Below are 18,141 nucleotides of genomic sequence, written 5' to 3'. Positions count from 1 at the left end.
TCTGGACTTGCTTCCCTTCCTGGGCTAGTTATCGCTGCTGTCTGTACGCATCATAACTGTGCACATCATCTCCATCATCCCTTGTTTGTGATTTACCATGTAGGTTCTGGCATCTTTTGGACCCCGCAAGCTGTGAGCCTGGCCTACAGTGGGCGCTCCAAAATAGTTGAATGAATATGCTCGAAAAGTTTCCTGTTGGCTAATAATGGACTCTCTAGAGTTAAAAGAGAGTGTGTCATTACAGGACAAGTATTGTCTGCATAAACCCCTTAGAGCTGTTAACTTGTCAAATACTCACATGTCAGGAAGTACCAACCAAACCTCCCCTCGGGACCTGCTGGGCAACCCCCCACTTAAGAAACGCCCGCTGCTGCTTACCTGGTGCCCTAACCAGTTTAACTGCCTCTTAAAACTTCTGCTGGGCTGGCGCTCCTCTCCTTTTAGACGCAATTTTGATCCAGTGAGGTAATGCGCAGAACATCAGTTTATGAAATTATTTTATTTTTTCTGCATTATATACACGTTATTTTTCAAAGGCAATTTCATTAACTACATCCTGCAGCTCTGTGGACTTACAACATTAATTTACAAGGTTGGCCTTGATTTTCAGTCGAGACATATATATGTATGTGTGTGTATATATATACACACAAAAATATATGTATACAAAAAATATATATAGAGAGAGATATTTTTCTTCTTAGTCGTAATTTCTGCACTCTTCAGTCCTCAAGGGTTTGACTGCTTCTCCTGCCTTAGCGTTAAATGCGCCTTTCCCCCTCGCCCCACCCCTTGACATTTTATCAGGTAGCAAAAAGCTGGCTGATCCTAAAAGGAAATTTTGCAAATGGTTGACTTTTGTTAACCCCAGGTTTGGGAGGGAGGGGAGAAAAGAGCTTCCCTCAGATAAGAGTTTTAAACTGAATTTCCTCTCCACAAAAATAGAAAAACAACAGCAACCCTCCCAGGACCGCCTTTGGGCACTTTGTGGCGGGCAACCCCCCAAGTCCTAGTAAGTGAATTAGCATCTCAGAAGGGCGCTCCCCGCGGGGCTGGCACTGATCAGGGTCAGCCGGTGTGTTTGCCGGCGACTGTTCGGGGGGGGGTGGTTAATTGAGTGTCAGTCTCGGCCAGTGTCGTCTCGCTGGCGCCGGGCGCTTTTGGATTTGCTAATTCTCGTTAAGTGTCTGTGGCCGGCTACTCGTCCCGTCTACCCGGGAGAACTCGGCGGCCCCTGCAGATCGACAGCCTGTCTGGGCCTTATTGATCACTCGGCTGGGCGGACGCGCGGAAGGGGCGGGGGGAGGGCTGAACGCGCCCCCTTCCCGCCCGGACGCCCTCCCCGGGCGCGCGCCGGCCCGCAGGGCCCACGCCGGGGGCCGCCCCCGCTCCCCCGAGCTCCCGAGGCGCGCCGCGCGACGGGAGGGGTCCGAAGGCGGCCGCGCGGGTCACTCGCGAGTTTCGGGGAACGACAAGGAAGCCACGCGCTGGCGCACGCCGGCCCGAGGCAGCGCAGTGAGGGTCACGGAGGCGGGGGCCCGAGGCATGGCCTGAGGCCCGGCTCAACCAGCCGCTCCCGAAGGTCACGGGCGCGCGGCCTCCGCGAGGGGGAGCGCGGGAGACGGCCGGCGCCCTCCGCAGCCCAGACGCCGGCGCCGCTCGGAGCCGCGGGGCAGCGCCCTCAGCCCGCGCCCGGCCCCGCCCCCTGGCTGCGGGAGGAGCGGCTGGAGCCTGGCGGCCAATCGGACGGCGCCGGCGCGGCCGGGGCGGGGCGGCGCCGGCCGGCTCCCAGCGCGGGGCGCTATTTACGGCGAGGAGCCGGCCTGATCCGGGCGGGTGTAGGCGGCAGCTCGCGGCGGGCGGTGTTTGCGCGCTCCGGCGCTCGCGCCTTCGCCGAGTGGCCGGCCGAACGCGGGGAACGGAGCCGGGCGCCCACTCCGACCGCCGCGCCGAGCGGGCGGAGCGGAGGAGCGCGCCTTGCGGAGTCGGACCCTGCCCCGCGCGCCCTCCAGCCGCGCTCCATGCTCCGGCCGCGGCCCGGCCCCGCGCCCCGGGCAGCACCCATGCCCTGCACGCGCCGGGAGCCGTAGGCTGCAGCTGCGCCGCGGCTCCGGGAGCCGGCGGGGGCGCCGCGGCCGTGGGGGGCGTCCATGGATCGTCACTCCAGCTACATCTTCATCTGGCTGCAGCTCGAACTCTGCGCCATGGCCGTGCTGCTCACCAAAGGTGGGTGCCGCCGGCCAGCCGGCTGGGCGCGCGCTCGCCGGGGAGGGCCGCGGGGTCCCGGGGCGCCCGCCGCCAGGGCTTTGTTAGCGGCGGGAGAGGTGGCCTCCCTCGCGGGGCCCGCAGGTCGCGACAAGTTGCCCGTCCTTAGAAGTCGCGGCGGTGGCTTCGCGGCCGCCCCGGGGTGTCCCGGGCCCGACGCGCGGAGATGGAGTGACAGCCTGCGGGCGAGTGGTTGTCAGTGTTTGTACAGGTCGGCCCGTCGTGAACTTCCGATCGCTGCAGCCGGGGAGCGGGGCCCGAGTGTGGGGCGGAGGCGGCCGGGAGGGACGGCGGACCCCGCCCCCGTCGCCCAGTGCCCGCGTGTGCGCGTCTCCGTCGTGAGTGTGTGTCTCGGTGGTCTGCGCGGCTCTGTATTTGAGTGTGTCTCTGCTGCGAGTGCGTGTCTGTATTGCAGTGTCTCTGTCCGTGAGTGTGTGTGTGTCTTCGAGCGAGGGTGCTTGTGAGCCCGCGAGCGTGTGTGCCGTCCGAGGGGTGTGCGTGTGTGCAGGAGTGTGGGCTGTGTTGCTTCTCAGGGGTTGGGAGGTGGGGGCTCTGTCAGCGGTCGTGTTTCCCACTCACCTCATATTTTATAAACGCTACTCAAAAAAAAAAAAAAAAAAAAGCAGCGGTCAGTTTCTTTTTTTCCCTGCAGGCTTTCGCCGTTTAGGTCGAAATAACCCAAACAACTGCCTCTGGGTTTCAAGGTCCCCCAGCCTCCCTCACCAGGAACTCTCCCTGCTGTTTGCTCTGCGAACAGATACTTTTTTAGAAAACAGGAAGCATTTTTAGCTTTCTCCACCCCGCATCCCACGCCCCCTTTCCTCTAATTGCCATGTAGCAGGCATGAGGTTGAAGGATACGCCAGGCCAGCGAGGATGATGTGCTGCAGTATTTATTTACTTTGCAAGGAAGGCTGTAATCAACCCTAAATAACAACCCTCGCGGGGTGCAGAGGGGAGCCTCCTGGCCCTATCAAAGGCCGGCCGAACGGGGCCGGACTGCGGCTGACATAAGTCGCAGATACCGAAACTATGTGCCTGATAATGATATAATTAGGGGATCAGAGGTTTCTGACTGCTGCGGACTTCAAACGCTTTGGAAGAAGCCCGCAGTCTCTCCTGTAGCCGTCCGGACTGAAGCAGACATTTTTGTTTAATCACCACATACAGTAACTAGAAAGGGGGGCAGACAGAAGAGCATTGTTACCTGTTTCAAAATACCAGTCCCCTCCTGGCCTTCCACGTGCCACAGGAAGAAACTTTATGAAACGGCAGAAATAGAGTTTTAATACAGTAACACAAAAGTCCATTCAACTTGCTCCAATGTGGCTCCAATTAAAAAAAAAAAAGTTGTTAGAGCTTTCCTAGTTACCTGTCAAGATTTTATTAGACTGTTTTAGGTCACTGAAAATACAGTCTTTCAAACAGGCTCTCGTAAACACTGAGGCAGCCTTCTACTTGTGTTCAGCTTCTTTTCTGCACGAGGTCTGAAGTGACTGGGATCAAAACTGACTTTTAATCTGTTTTATGTCTACTTTCAATCTGTCTGTGGAAATTGTCAGACTTAGGGATCTGCAGTCATCACCACTTAAGACCAGTGAGCTTTATGCGAAAGAGCAAGAAGCTTGGAAGGAGGAGTAAAGAGCTGCTGCGAAGCAGGCTTCTGACTGGAAGGTCCTGCTTACTGGAGAAGGGACCTGGGCCCAGACCGGGACAGGACAGGACAGCAGCAGGACAGGACAGGAGCAAGACCTCCGGCTTTGCGGGGTGGCACCCGGGTTGCCAAAGATCTGTGTTTACTTGGCTGCATTTTTAGACCTGAAGCATTAGCAGATGCCGGTGCAGGCTGAGCGCTCGGTCCGGTGGCCTGGAATTTGGACAGATAGTTAAATGAGACCTCTCACTCGGGCACTCGCGGGAGGAGGGAGGAAGAAAGGCGAGGCTGGGAAGAGGTTGGCTAAGCGGTAGTGCCCCGTGTCGGTGTTGGTGCTCAATTTCAGGGCGGCGGTTTCTGTAACCAGGCCGAACTTCAGAGGAGGAAGCTGGGGAGAGGTGTGTACCCGAGTTCAGTTCACAGCAGCTTCAGCCGTGGCAGGTGACAGTGGCCGCGGTCCACCGGGTCAGGTAGCGTGTGAGCGAGCGCTCCCAGAGCCAGATAATTTCAACGAGAAGTTGACGTGGAAGCCTCAGATCTTGCGCTGTGACTTGCAACTCACAAACTGAGTTTTATAAAGGAAACTTTTAATCACTTCCCATAGAAAAATTTGAGGTTTCCCTAAGGATTTTTCATTCAACCAGCAGAGGTTTTTCTGTTTCAGTGTTTCCCCTTTTAGATCCCATGTTGAATTACACATAAAACTGGGGAGTCTGGGGTGGGGGGGGGTGAGCCTTGCAGTTTTACCCCCTCCTCCCTGCTCCCAGTTTTATGACTTTCCATTTGGGCTGAAAGAAACTGACTTTGGCAAGCAAACCACTAATTGTAAAGTGCCTAGTTCCTGTTTTACAGCATACTGGCTAAAAGCTCCCCTGCATGCAGAGATCTTTATAGGCAAAGTTTGCCTTTTCTAGAGAGGTTGCAAATAGCTACCCAGTTTCATAGTTTTCAGCCCCCCCGACCGGAGCAACTTCTAGATTGCTGTGTTTCTGGTTAGTAGCTTTACGAGATGTTAGCTAAGGCTCTTGCGTCTCGGTGCAGCCCTTTGAGGTAGTAACCGACTCAGCAGCTGCAATGGAATACGTACACTGACAGAATCTAACAGCGTAGCATCTCACGTTGTACGGTCACGTAGGATTAACTGAGTAAATAATGTAATTTACCTTTTACGGTGGGAGAAATTATGGGGGTGATTATTTTGCTTCAGAAACAAAAGTGTTATTTTTCATTATCCGCTAACTTATCCTAAATTGAACTTTTCTCTGCTACGTGGATTAATACATTTGTAAGATGATATTTCCCTGGCTTGGGATCCAAGCACCGGCTTGCACAAAGGGCTTTCCCCGTCCACGCGGACTGCCCTTCGAAGCCCTCAGCTGAATATTCTCTAAAGTGAGTGTCTTTGAGATCGGGGGTTGAGCAGTTGCTTACGTGGATGCCTTATCTGGTCTCTGAAGCCGTCTGATGCAGTTTCCCCTTGTTTGCAGGTGAAATCAGATGCTACTGCGATGCCGCCCACTGCGTGGCTACTGGTTACATGTGTAAATCGGAGCTGAGCGCCTGCTTCTCCAAACTTCTTGATCCTCAGAACACAAATTCCCCTCTCACGCACGGCTGCCTGGACTCTCTCGCAAGCACAGCAGATGTCTGCCAAGCCAGACAGGTCCACAACCACTCTGGCAGCGCTGCGCCCACGCTGGAGTGCTGCCACGAGGACATGTGCAATTACAGGGGGCTGCAGGACGTCCTCGCCCCTCCCAAGGGGGAGGCCTCAGGTAGGGAGAAGCCCTCTGACCGAGCCCTTGCCTGGTCTCTACTGATTTTGTTGTTAATGTAATCGGGGATAGCAGAGGGAGAAGCACAGCTGGGTGCAAGGGGCATCTCTACTGGGTAGCTTTCGTGTCCGCGTGAGCGTTAGATGTCTGTCTGCGTAATAGGTTTTGCCTGTTTTTCCAACATTTTGAAGCCACTAAGAGACCATTACTAATCAGTAATGACAGTTGGAAAACAAGTGTTTTTGGAAGCTTCTCTGCCACACTGGCAGCATTTCTGTTCTAAATATTGATTGAATTGGAAGCTTCTCTTTAATGGGGTGGCACGTTGAAAACGGAGGGGTGCCCGCAAACGTCTCCAGGAGGGCTTGATCGTTTTGCTTGTGTTCCTTTAGGACAAGGGAACAGGTATCAGCATGACGGGAGCAGAAACCTCATCACCAAGGTGCAGGAGCTGACGTCCTCCAAAGAGCTGTGGTTCCGGGCGGCGGTGATCGCCGTTCCCATCGCCGGGGGGCTGATCCTAGTGTTGCTGATTATGTTGGCCCTGAGGATGCTGCGGAGCGAGAGCAAGAGGCTGCAGGACCAGCGGCAGCAGATGCTGTCGCGTTTGCACTACAGCCTTCACGGACACCACTCCAAAAAGGGGCAGGTGGCAAAGCTGGACTTGGAGTGCATGGTGCCCGTGACCGGCCATGAGAACTGCTGTCTGACCTGCGACAAGACGAGACAGGCTGACCTCAGCCACGACCGGATCCTGTCGCTCGTGCACTGGGGCATGTACAGTGGGCACGGGAAGCTGGAGTTCGTATGACGGGGTCTCACGGAACTGGACCTCTGGGGCCCTTTGAGTTCTGCTGGCCGGGAGCACTTTATCTGAAGAAAAACAAACTCGCGTCATGACCTTCGAGAGATAGAATGACCTCTGCAAACAGAATCTTGGATATTTCTTCTGAAGGATTATTTGCACAGACTTAAATACAGTCAAAATGTATTATTTGCTTTAAAAGTATAAAAAGCAAAGAGAAGACTCTGTACACTGTTACCAGGGTTATTTGCATCCAGAGGGAGCTGGAATCGAGTACCTAAATAAAAGAACGTGTGCTCTGTGTAAGCTCCTACATCCTGATTTATCATAGAGGTTAAAAAAAAAAAAATATATATATATATATATGTATTTTTTTTTTTTGTCTGAAATTTTGCGGTGTCGTCATAAATTAAAAACTAAGCAGGAAGGGTAAGGAACTACGTATTAATGATACAGATGAAGGCCCGTCATCGCCCAGAGTAGGGTCTCAACCATAGATTTTGGCTTAACTTTTTCGCTTTTATTATTTTTTTAAACAAGACCAGGATCTCGTTTTTTCTTACGTGGCACGTGTGTCATTTTCTTACAGTGTGGAGAATTTCTAAATGTGCACTGCCCGCCACTCAGTGTCTTACCCACAATTTTTGGTGAGGATGATGCTGGCTTTTAGCTTTCGTCTAATAGAAGTCAGAAACTTATTTATACCAGGTCAGATATCACTGACCAATTTCGGAAGTTGCCTTAGCAAAGAGTGGTATTTAGCAACTTGATCTAGGTGCTCTGGAATATGTTTTTAAATGTGTCTACCTCCGATCAAAAAAGGAAAAAAAGCTTTTACTAAATGAAACTTCGTTTTGGTAAAGTTAGTCACTGTCTACTTTTACTTCTTAATTCATCAGTTTATTCTGTCTCAAACCTAATTTAATATTTTGGACCCCAAATTTAGCCAAACATGATTGTACCATGTTCCTGGTTTTTAAGCCTTCCTTCCACACAGTGTTATTATTATTTTTTTTACTTCTCAATCTTTAGAAAGATTTTCAAGAGTGAACGTTATATATCGAGATTTAAATAACAGTTTCCTCCCTAAATGATTCTTTTATTTATATAATCAAATAGACTTGGTTTTAGCCACTAACACACTATGTAACAGTGTTCCCACTCCTGGAGGACTTCGGCAATACAGCCCAGCCTGAATTTAAACCCATGCCACATTTGTTTACTTTCTCCCCCCAGATGGGTCTTTGCTATCTTAAATGTGAGAATAATTTGTAGGTTCTTTTCTCAATACTTTTGTATATTTGAAACTTTTGCTTAAAAATTAACCTATAGCCTGCATATTTGAGTACATGGGGGTTTTCTTTTACGAATGTTAAAGGATTTTTTGCATTTTTTTCTGGGATATTTTATGATCAGTATAATTTGGGTCCCTTAAGAAGACAGGTGCAGTCGCCCAGTTGGTGGAAGAACCTGAGTTGAAATGACTAGTCTAAAAATGAATACCTAGGTTATTTAGGAACTAGTGGACCACAGCCCCAAACAAATTAGGCTATGGAATAAATATGCGTTTTAATAAATGGCATTCGTGTTGTGCTTTTTGAGGTTGACAATTCTTGCACACATGACTTACAGTTTATAAAAGGTATTACGTTTTATGTGTGTCCATTTTTGAGGGAGTCAAAGAATTTTGGGGCCTAACTCTCCAAACCTAACAGAAGAGAACGGATCAAAATGGCCAGTTGGTGAAATTTCCACCCTCACCGCCTCTTCCAAGCTTTAGATCAAATTGCAGTAATTTTGTAGCCTGAAGGTTGAAAGACTTCTTGCCTCTTCTGCGTCCTCACGTCAGGGAGCGCGTCATGCAAGTCCCATGACTCTGAAGTGGCCTGTTCCCTTGCTTGGCCCGCTCTTATTCTTGATTCACCCCATTTCTTCCAAATACCAGTTAACTAGGAACTCAGGAATTCATTAGGAAATAAACAGAACAGTGAAGGATTGAAATTTATACTCTTGGAAACACTTTGAAATCAGTGAATTCCATCCTCCAGGAAGGCCTGCATCTGGGCTGGTGCTAAGGTCAGGGAAGTTTAGTGGCAGGTGAATACAAAGTGTCTCCACGTGGTTCTGTTTGGGCTGAGCTGCTTCCTGTTCTTTCTTGCGTAAAGGAGGCTGTTTACACCTCCCTGTTGGTGGGACGGTGGCTCTGTGCTCAGGGTGTCCTCAAGTTGTAGCCGCGTAATAGGCAGGACCTGTCTCTTTCCGTAATAACAAACCCTCTGCCTTTGCTATCTCCTTGTTTAGTATTTGTACACGTTCTTGCCACCAGTTTTAAAGTCGGATCTGCACATAACTTGGACTTTTGACGAAAATATTGCAGGTTTCTCCACTTTGATTTTTCTAAGAACTAAATATAGTGTCTACTTTTGGTTCCCTGCGAGAGTGTAGAGGTTGCCAAGAGCGGAGGTAGAGGACCCTTCATGAAATAATGACCTAGCTGATGCGGTGATGTAAGGATGGTGATGGATTTGTTTGTCTTTCCCTCATAGAGATGTTTGCCATTACGCTGAGGTGTCAGGACACGGCTGGGCTTACCAGGAACGGTCCTTGTTTAATATTGACATAGAACTCCCCCCAAAAGTAATTTTCCCTTTCTAAGTGGAAATTTGCCCAAACCAGAGACAAATGGGACCAAATTTGCCATGATGTTTCTGTACGTACACCCCTTAAACATTTCTGCCCCTTTTGAAAAAATTGATCTGTCCGTGGTTACATCTTTTATGTGATTTTTCCTCCCTTATTTTGAATGGCTCAGAGGCTTCCTAGAAATTGACTGGTGTGTCTCTAATTTCTGCTGAACTGATTTTATTAAAAACACTGCACCATAGGGGGTTTGACCTCCCTCCTAAAATACCAAACATGTCTGCTTTAGAAAATCACAAAGCTCTCCTCTGAAGAGCTTGTCAATCTGGTTTCAATATGGCTTGATTATAGACTAAAAGCTTGAAAGCAGTGGCGTCTAGTATCATGAGTCTGGAACTAGCCTTTGTGGGGCCAGGACAGCTTTTTTTCCTTAGAGCCTCTAATTGTTCCTCTTCTGTGTCTCTTAGCCCAAATAACTTTAAACATACAAAAGCTACGTGGTGTGATGAGGTTGAACTCATCCAAGGTAGCAGTCCAGAGCACTTGCGGGTCTCACAGCCTGGGCTCCTGTGCTCCTCTGTGCCCAGACGTGTGAACTTGGGCACACTACTTAGGCTCTTTGGATACTCAGTTCAGTTACCCACACAACGGGGGCTGTAATTACACCTTATGTGATTCTTGCGGCGAGGTGTAGGAGGCGGTATTCCTGCTAATACACGAGTCTTGGATGAACTCAAGTCCCGCCCCCACCAAATCCTCAAAATTGGAGAACTGATACCTGTTATTTATACAGTGGATAGTTTTATTTCACTCTTTAGTATTTCAGATCTTTGCACATTTGAGGTTTGCAAGCCCTTCTTCAGTTGCCTGCAGACTGGATTTCACTTTTTAAATATTCACTTTCACTTGACTGCTTTTAGCCTCTCCCAGCTACAGATCATGTTGGTTTGTAATTGTTTCCTTTTGCGATAATCTGGACGGCACTGATAGGAACGTTTTCATTGTGTGCACCTATCCCGTTGGATGTTTGACGGAAGGAAGTTCTCTCAGAGTTTCAACTGCTCCAGGCGCTTAATCCATTGAGAAAACCACAAAAGCCAAGTTAGGTGTCAGAGTGCGTCAGGATTGCTTGAACAGGTTGTGTCTGATGCATTCTGAGCAAGTGCTACTATCGATTACAGTCGGCCCCATAGGTGTTCCCGACAAAATACAGCGGTGCCACTGGTTTGGAGGACTTTGTGAATGTTTTCGGGGGGCGCCCTACGTAGTAAACAATCTACTTAATTTCCCTGGATGAAGTTAATTTAGTTATTACTCTGTGGGTCACAGTCATCACGAGAAAAAGAACTGCTGCAACACCAACTCACTCCCTTCCTTCCACCCAATTCATTCTGTGGATGTTGCCCTCACTGCTGACAAAAAAAACAGACCCTCGATCTGAGAATCTGAGATCCAATGCAATAATGAAATTAAATGCTCTTTCAAGTTCTGACAACTCTTTATTTGAGGTACAGTTTTAGACTAACCACAGCCTTAGAGCCTCTAATTGTTAATTTGCTAACACTGCACGGTTCTGCAGTGCGGTGGTATCGTTCGCTTGTCTGCCATTCCAGAAATTTGGAGATAGAATTGGGAAGGGGGACAGAGCTGAGTTTAACCAGATAGTAGGGTTTACTTGCAGCAAGGCAGCAATTTTCCAGTGGTTCTGCTCTGTAACCTTTAGAAGTTTTTGTTACTTGGGGAGGGCTACCAACCTTACAGCCGCAAGCGTTGCCCTTTATGTGAATGTGAATGTGGATAACCAGATGGGTATTGATGAGCAATCTTGGAGACACTTTGAATGAGCAGGTAGGTAACATCTCAAGGCATTTAAGGAGATTCCTCAAGACTTCAGGGAGATCCGTCTGCCTAGTAGCCAGCGGCCAGATGGCCTCTGGGGGCTATTTCAAATTGCATTTAGTTGCCTGTATCTTGCAGATTAGATGCTATTGGACTAAGCCTGAGCAGAACCCTGGGAAGAGAGTGGATAACTGTTTATCACACACCGTATGTGTACACACAGGCCATGCCGCGGCCAAATGGTCTTTGTAATCCTGGAGTGATTTTACATTTAACAGATTTCAGGGGGGCGTGTAAGTAGATGTTGGAATTTGTCAGTGATTTGTTTTGAGACACTTGAAGACTGTGTTAGTTGTGATGAATTAATCGGGTCAGAGGCTGTCGTGTGGGTTTACTCTGAAAGATCTCGCGTTACAAACCTAATGGGACAAAACTTGTGTTAGCAGTCAAAACCAAGAGGAATACAGAAAACGCTTTACCCCTGGTCTCTCCCCCTTGGCATTTCCCTGGGGACTAATGAGGACAGTGGAGAAACACCACACTTCAAGCCGTTTCTGCCTTTTCAAGCATTAGACATTCAGGTGGAAACCTTTTTCACTAAATGCAGTGGATGTAATTTTGATACCATAGACTTTAACTCACGGTTGCCTTGGAGAATGGGCTATTTCTCACCTGGATTTAGGGATTAAACTGTGAACTCCTCGTGGGGAGGAGCTAGCATCAGTCACCTTTGTAGGTTTCCACAATCCAAGGAGAGAGTGAGATGAAGGACAGATCAAGGCTTCTTGTCAACAGGCATCTGAATTTAGACTGTCAGTAAATAAAGAAACATTGTCTTCTGTTTGTTTCTCTACCCCAGACTACAGTTTCCCAGATGTGTAATTTTTTTCTCTGGGAAGCCTAAAGGAAAGCAGATTGCTAGTGAAGGGAGAAAGCACTGAGGCGTGGCCCAGTCCGCTAGCCACCTTTTAATGTTAGCACAGCCTCCAGGTTCATTGAAGGAAACTGATTCTTACCAGAAAGTATATCCTCCTCCCACCATGAAACCAAGAGCTGTACTTTCATCTTAGTATTTTTAAATATCCAAGATTTTCATCAAATATGGTTTCTCTAAGGAGTCAGGAATAAGTGCCCGAGCGCTGTGCTCATCACAGAGCTCAGGGATCTGGAACTTGCAGGTGGATACGCTATTTCATCCGCAACTGGGGCAACTGGGGCAACTTTGGCGAATTCTTTTCTTCTCCCGGAAATGAGCCTCTGACCAGATGCTATAATAAAAGCAAAGAATAGTCTGCTGTGCCTTTTATTCAAGGACACACCAAAAGTTACAAATAAATTACCTGCCCCCTTCAAACGTTCGGCATTTTCATCTGAAAATGCTTGTACTTCAAAAGCCAAGGGCTTCTGGTGCGTCCGTTTACAGTTTTATAAATTTAGACTTTGTATAGCTTTCTTTTATTACATTATTATGTAGTTTTTATTATTGTAATATAATTATTATACTATTATATATTATACTAATATAATCAATATAATACAACATGATATAATTAATATAGCATTAATAACATTAACTTTATTAATATATTATATCATATAAATATATTACTAGTTAATATAATTAATATACATAATGGAGTTGATATTTTATATTTCATTGTTTTTTATTATTATATAGTTTATTATATTATATATATATATTATTTCGAAACTTAGTCATGCATAGATAAGTAACCAAAGGTAAATTTAAGATGGATGTGTAGAGGGTGTTCATTCACGCCTTTCCAATCCTCATATTATTTCTAGTGTCCCATATTCTTTTATTTATTTAAAAACATTTTATATGTACCTGTATTTATATTTTCCATGAGTCCTGGCTCAAAGCGACGTCAACCCGCTGCCAGCAGTGTTCGTTAGAAATACGAGTGAAGTGTGGAAGAGAGGAACGCCGTTTCCTCGAAAGCAGCACTGGTGTCGGCCAGCATTTTCAAAGGCACATTTTCTGCAGAATCTGCCGTGGCAGCGACCCTGCGGGTCTCCCCTGGGAGTCTTCGTGTCCCGCTACGATGTCACAGGAGGACGAAGCACGGAGGTGGCACTGCTGGCGGGGCCGTCTGAAGGGGGTCGTCCGTCCCTGCGGGTTGCTGAATGTCAAGGGTCATTTCCCGAGCCTGACGCTTGACTGTGAAGCGGGTTAGGAGGTCAGTCTTTCCAGGCGCTGGCCTGTGGCAAGCACTAGAGGTGGACCATAAACCCCGACGTCCTCACCCACCTTGTTTAACCACAGGACGCTGTTGGTTGGCATTTGTATGCAAATTGCGGTGAGTACCTCACCGGCGGATTTGAAATGTTCGGTTTGTTTATCCCAACGTGGGAAGCCCGGCCTCTTCTTGGTGGGGGAAGATTCATGGGGCTCTTATTCGTGGCCCTCAGCAGTGAATGAAGTCCAGCAGTGACCGACACCCTCGGCGTTTTCATTCGCTCACGCTGGCCTTCGGGAGTGCAAGTGGCCGCTGGTCCCTGGACTGACCTGGACGGAGGGGCCCCCGGGAGCCGCCGGCTCTCGGGTGGTGGAGCTCCCCTCCACCCCTGCTCCCGGCTGGGCCTGAGCCACCAAAGCAGCAGGCGACCGAAAGGGGAAAACTCCTGTCTTCAGAATATCCATCACATAAACACTGTGTCTGGAGAAAAATAAATTGGCCATTTCCTGTGGCTTCCTCTCCCCACCTATTCTGGGAAAAGGCCCCTCCCTCCTGGGCTTGAAGAAGATCTGCCGTGAAGTCCCTCCCTAGGTGGGTCTTTGTGGGAACTTGCTTGAGTCAAAAGCAGTCGTTCAAAGTGCTCGTCCGGACGTTTTAATCGTCTTTACGGGGGCCGTGGCGGTATGGTTCTGGCTTGCGAGGGACCTGGGTTTGCATCCCGACTTGGCTTACCTGTGGTGGGACCTCAGCCTAACTAACCCCTGTTTCCTCACTGGCACGCGAAGATAATAATGTTCTCAGCACTTTGGGCTGTTGGGAGGATTAACTAAGATAATGAAAATAAAGGTTTAGCTCAATCCTTTGTGGAGTTGTAAATGTTAGCCATCACGACGAGATGTCCCTTCATAAACGCTCACGATGCTTAGAACAGACGCACAGGTGCCCGGGGGTCCGCAGGCCCGCTTTACAGTCCAAGAGACAGACTGGATAGTTTCAAAGATCTAGTGACGTGCCGTCGTTTTTATATGTGTGTCTTTAATTTGTGCAGGTTAACCTTCCACGTTTATAGTTTGCTCAAGACAGTAGGAAAGTACTTCATTTTAATTGAAAAAAATACGGAAACTACAATATCCCTTGTAGGAAAAGTTCACTTATTAGGAACCATTATGACGTCTGCATCAGCACAGGGCGGATTGCGTAACACTCTCCACAGTCAGGGAGGGCACGTTATCTGCTCCCTGACAACAGATGCCTGTTTTTGCACATTCTGTTAATGAATACACGCCTCCCGAATGTGCTAGTCTGCCTGGCTGACCTAGTGACAGAGGGGCCAGCCACAGTCCACAGCTTCGAGCCCAGGTAGCACAAGCACGTGGCCTGGCCCCCCGTTTTGCCACTCGGGGGTCCGTGTGCTGAGCTGGTGAGAGTCACCTCCACAGGAAGGCGAGAGGCATATTAAGATTTTGTTCCGGACCATTCCTGGGTTCCATAAGCTCAGTGAGGACTGCTCTTATGAGAATCTGTGCTTCTACGGAATCTGTTGGCCTAAAACCACACTGCAGGGGCTTCCCTGGTGGTGCAGTGGTTAAGAATCCGCCTGCCAGTGCAGGGGACACGGGTTCGAGCCCTGGTCCAGGAAGATCCCACATGCAGCGAAGCAACTAAGCCCGTGCGCCACAACTACTGCTCCTGAGCTCTAGAGCCCACGAGCCACAACTACTGAGCCCACGAGCCACAACTACTGAAGCCCGCGTGCCTAGAGCCCATGCTCCACAACAAGAGAAGCCACTGCAATGAGAAGCCCGCGCACCGCAACGAAGAGTAGCCCCCGCTTGCTACAACTAGAGAAAGCCCGCACACAGAAACAGACCCAACACAGCCAAAAATAAATAAATAAAATAAATAAATTTATTAAAAAAAAACACACTGCAGCTTTGATAATAGGAGAACCAATCATAAATCCACCAATTTGTCATTTATTTTTCCTTATGAGGAATGTGGTGACACCGGTCGTCCTGTGTCTCTGAGTGTTCCTGTAGGCCAGCCTCGTGGGCATGTCGCTTAAGAAGTTGACAGATCAGCGGGGCTTCCCCAGCCCAGGGCTCTGTCTGTGGGTCCCATGTCCGTCGACACAGCGCCTTCGAGCAGTCCCAGCCTCTTCCTGGACCGCCTGCGTGTGAGAGGCGGATGGCAGGTGCAGCACGTCTCTCTTTAGCTCTGGAACCGTTCCCCCCATCCTAGGTCTTTTGCCCCTTGTTTCTTCAGACCCGCTTGGATGTGGCTTGCATTGTTAATGATTAACGTCAGGCCCCCATCTCTCCCCCTAGGCTTGGGGTGTCCTGTCTGTGACACTCCACAGTTCAGGCCATCTCTCTGGGTTCTGCGTCAGGCCGGTTTCGAGCCCTTTTGCTCTGACTTAATGTCATGTTTCTCCTGTGAGCGTGTCTCTAGGTTTGGCTTTTCTGCCTAGCCTGTTTGTCTTCCAGTAATATGACTGGACACAGACCTTTCACTTCGGCTTTGACTGGGATGCGCTCTGTGTCAGCCCTGGTGCCGTGATGTCAAGCTGGCCACAGCCAGCGCTGGACCAGGCCCGAGTCACCCTGCCTGCCTGGGCCTGGGAACACTGGACTCTTGCTTAGATACAAACTTGGCTTCACACTCAAGAATCACATGTTCATTAACCTCACCTAGACACATCTAACCCTACATTTCCTGGTGGGCGTTCCTTACCCAAAGATAATGTAGGATTGGACCCTGTGCACTTAGCGGGTCAGAGGTAAGCTGGAGTCCTCATGGCCAAGACAGTGGTTGAAGGAGGTGACCCGCACCACTGGGAGTGAGGACACACTGGCAGTTTCTCTGGTGGCCCCCGAGCTCATCACAAAAGGGGATGTCCGTTTTTTCCGGGCCCTGGTCTGACGGTTTGCACTGAAATCTGTTATAATTGCTCTAATTCTTGCTGCAGGCAGAACAATTTAGGCTCAGCCACTCTTTGGTTCTCCGCGGTGACATTTCCAGTCCCCTCCAGCCTGTTACGTTGCCCGTGAGAAGGAGAAATAAGTCTTCCACACCCACCGGGAGGCTTCTCTAAGGAGCCAAGGGGGCGCTCCTGGCAGAGCCGGGAGAAACGAAGAGACCTGCGCCTTCCCAAGCGTGCCTGCTCCCCGTGGCTGGAGGCTGCCTGAATTCGTAGGCCCAGGAACCACCAGCTGGATCTGGTCGGATGAGATGTTACAGGTTTTCTGGCCAAACTGTTGGCCCACAGAGGCAGCTGGTCAGGCTGTCAGCCCCTGGCTCCCCTGGCAGGGTGGTTCAAACCCAGGATGTCAGAGGGGGTGAGCACCCCGCCCTGGCCAGGCCTAGTGGGGATGTGCGCCCCAGAAAACCCACGGGCTTCTGCCGCAGGCTCCTTGACGCCCTGTGCCAAGGTGGGGTCTGGGCAGTGCTGGCCGCAGGCTGGCTGAGGACGCGCCGCAGCCTTGGCAGCCCGTGGAGAGGGGCTGCAGAGCCTTCCTGCGTGCTCTGGCCCGTTCCTTGGGTAGCACGATGATCCCTGCACAGCGCAGGGATCGATAAAAGCTACCACAGCTGCTGCTGTTTCTCTGCTAACATCGTTCTCCTGGCCCCTGTTCACCATGGTGCAACTATGATGAAGTCGGTTCTTAGTTTTTGAAAAAGAAGCCATTTGTTCAAAAAGTCCACATTGACTAGTGAGACTGAGTCAATCATGCCATCTTTCAGCTTCTTTTTTTTCATTTGTAAAATGAGAGTCACAATAACGCTGTTTCCTTCCCACCTTAGAAGTATGCTATGGGAATTCTGCACGGCTAGCAAGGCCTTTTGAGCTCCTTGGGAAAGGCACTATAAAATAAAAATCACTGTTAAGGTACTATTTTGAAATAAAGAGAAAGATTCTCGTGTTTCTGTATTTTTATTTCTTTTATACTTCTTGTTCTATTACTCTTTCCATATCGGTTTTGAATCATTTCTCCTCTCTCTAATATTTATAATGAAACCATAAAATTTGCTTTAAGGAGACAGAACATGGTCTACAACAAGGTTAGGGCCATCTTTCCTTTTTTCCACCAATACAAGCATTACCTGTTTGAAGTATTGTTTCTAATTGAATTTACATTTACAGAAAACCTCAGGCTTAGAATTTGGGCCAAGGTGGGTAGAGAGAAAAGTCCAAACAGTATAATTATCGGAAGTGGTAGCGGCACTGTTGAGTACCGTCCGAACCAAACATGCTGACTTTTCTTAATGTCCTGAATAAAAATGAAACAAGTTCAGCAACAACCACAAGCAAAAAAAAGGAAGGAAGGAAAGAAAAAGAAAATGACGCAACAAAACAAAAACCGTAGAATTCTGCTTAAAAATCACCTTAACCTTTGTACTTTTCCGCTACTTAAGGCAAATATTATATAGCAATGAAACTGTCTTTTGTTTTTGAAAATTTTCTGCAATTAGCTGAAAGGTTAAGATTAGTAGGCTGTGTCATGGTTAGAACAAGAAGAAGAAATATTTATGTTTCTTGTTCACCTACCCCTAAGTGTTTAATATTTAAATATTGCAAATTGGGGTCTTTTTCTGCCTACCCCACCGTTGGAAGAAACTGACTAGATGGCTTGCCCAAGGCGGATGCCGGGAACAGGGATTTCTGCCTAGGACTGCATTCCCGGCCACATTCCCCTAATAGGTCCTGAGAGATTGTGAGAAAACTAAAATCAGGTTCACAACGTTTTATTTCTGAATGGAAGCTGGACAATGGTACTTTGTATGAAACGGGGTCTCTACCTTTCAGGAAGGCAAAACCACATGAAACCCAAATCACATTACTTCTGCCAAGTCTCACCTCAGTGGAGCCAGGAAGGAATTGTCTGCCTGGCCTATTTCTGGGGTTTGGGGGATGAGAACTTTCTTCTCGTCTTTCGAGGTTTGATTCCTTGAGGGAAGAGCC

General features: G+C 48.9%; 1 protein-coding gene across 1 annotated transcript; it reads left to right on the top strand.

The window, feature by feature from the left end:
- The first annotated feature begins 1,991 nt into the window (after positions 1-1,991).
- On the top strand, positions 1,992-6,804 carry BAMBI (BMP and activin membrane bound inhibitor). The gene is made up of 3 exons (XM_082647443.1): positions 1,992-2,226; positions 5,406-5,693; positions 6,086-6,804. The coding sequence occupies exons 1-3, from the start codon at positions 2,151-2,153 to the stop codon at positions 6,502-6,504; spliced, it is 783 nt and encodes a 260-aa protein (XP_082503569.1). The 5' UTR covers positions 1,992-2,150; the 3' UTR covers positions 6,505-6,804.
- The last annotated feature ends 11,337 nt before the right edge of the window (positions 6,805-18,141 follow it).

The sequence above is a fragment of the Grampus griseus genome (genome assembly GCF_964374135.1).
Source record: "Grampus griseus genome assembly, chromosome: 2".
Lineage (NCBI taxonomy): Eukaryota > Metazoa > Chordata > Mammalia > Artiodactyla > Delphinidae > Grampus > Grampus griseus.
Note: the sequence above shows the minus strand (reverse complement) of the source record. Positions and strands in the feature narration are given on the sequence as shown.

Coding starts and splice junctions, on each gene's coding strand:
- BAMBI (XM_082647443.1), top strand. CDS start 2,151: ATGGATCGTCACTCCAGCTACATCTTCATCTGGCTGCAGCTCGAACTC. Junction 2,227..5,405: donor GGCCGTGCTGCTCACCAAAG/GTGGGTGCCGCC, acceptor CCTTGTTTGCAG/GTGAAATCAGATGCTACTGC. Junction 5,694..6,085: donor TCCCAAGGGGGAGGCCTCAG/GTAGGGAGAAGC, acceptor GTGTTCCTTTAG/GACAAGGGAACAGGTATCAG.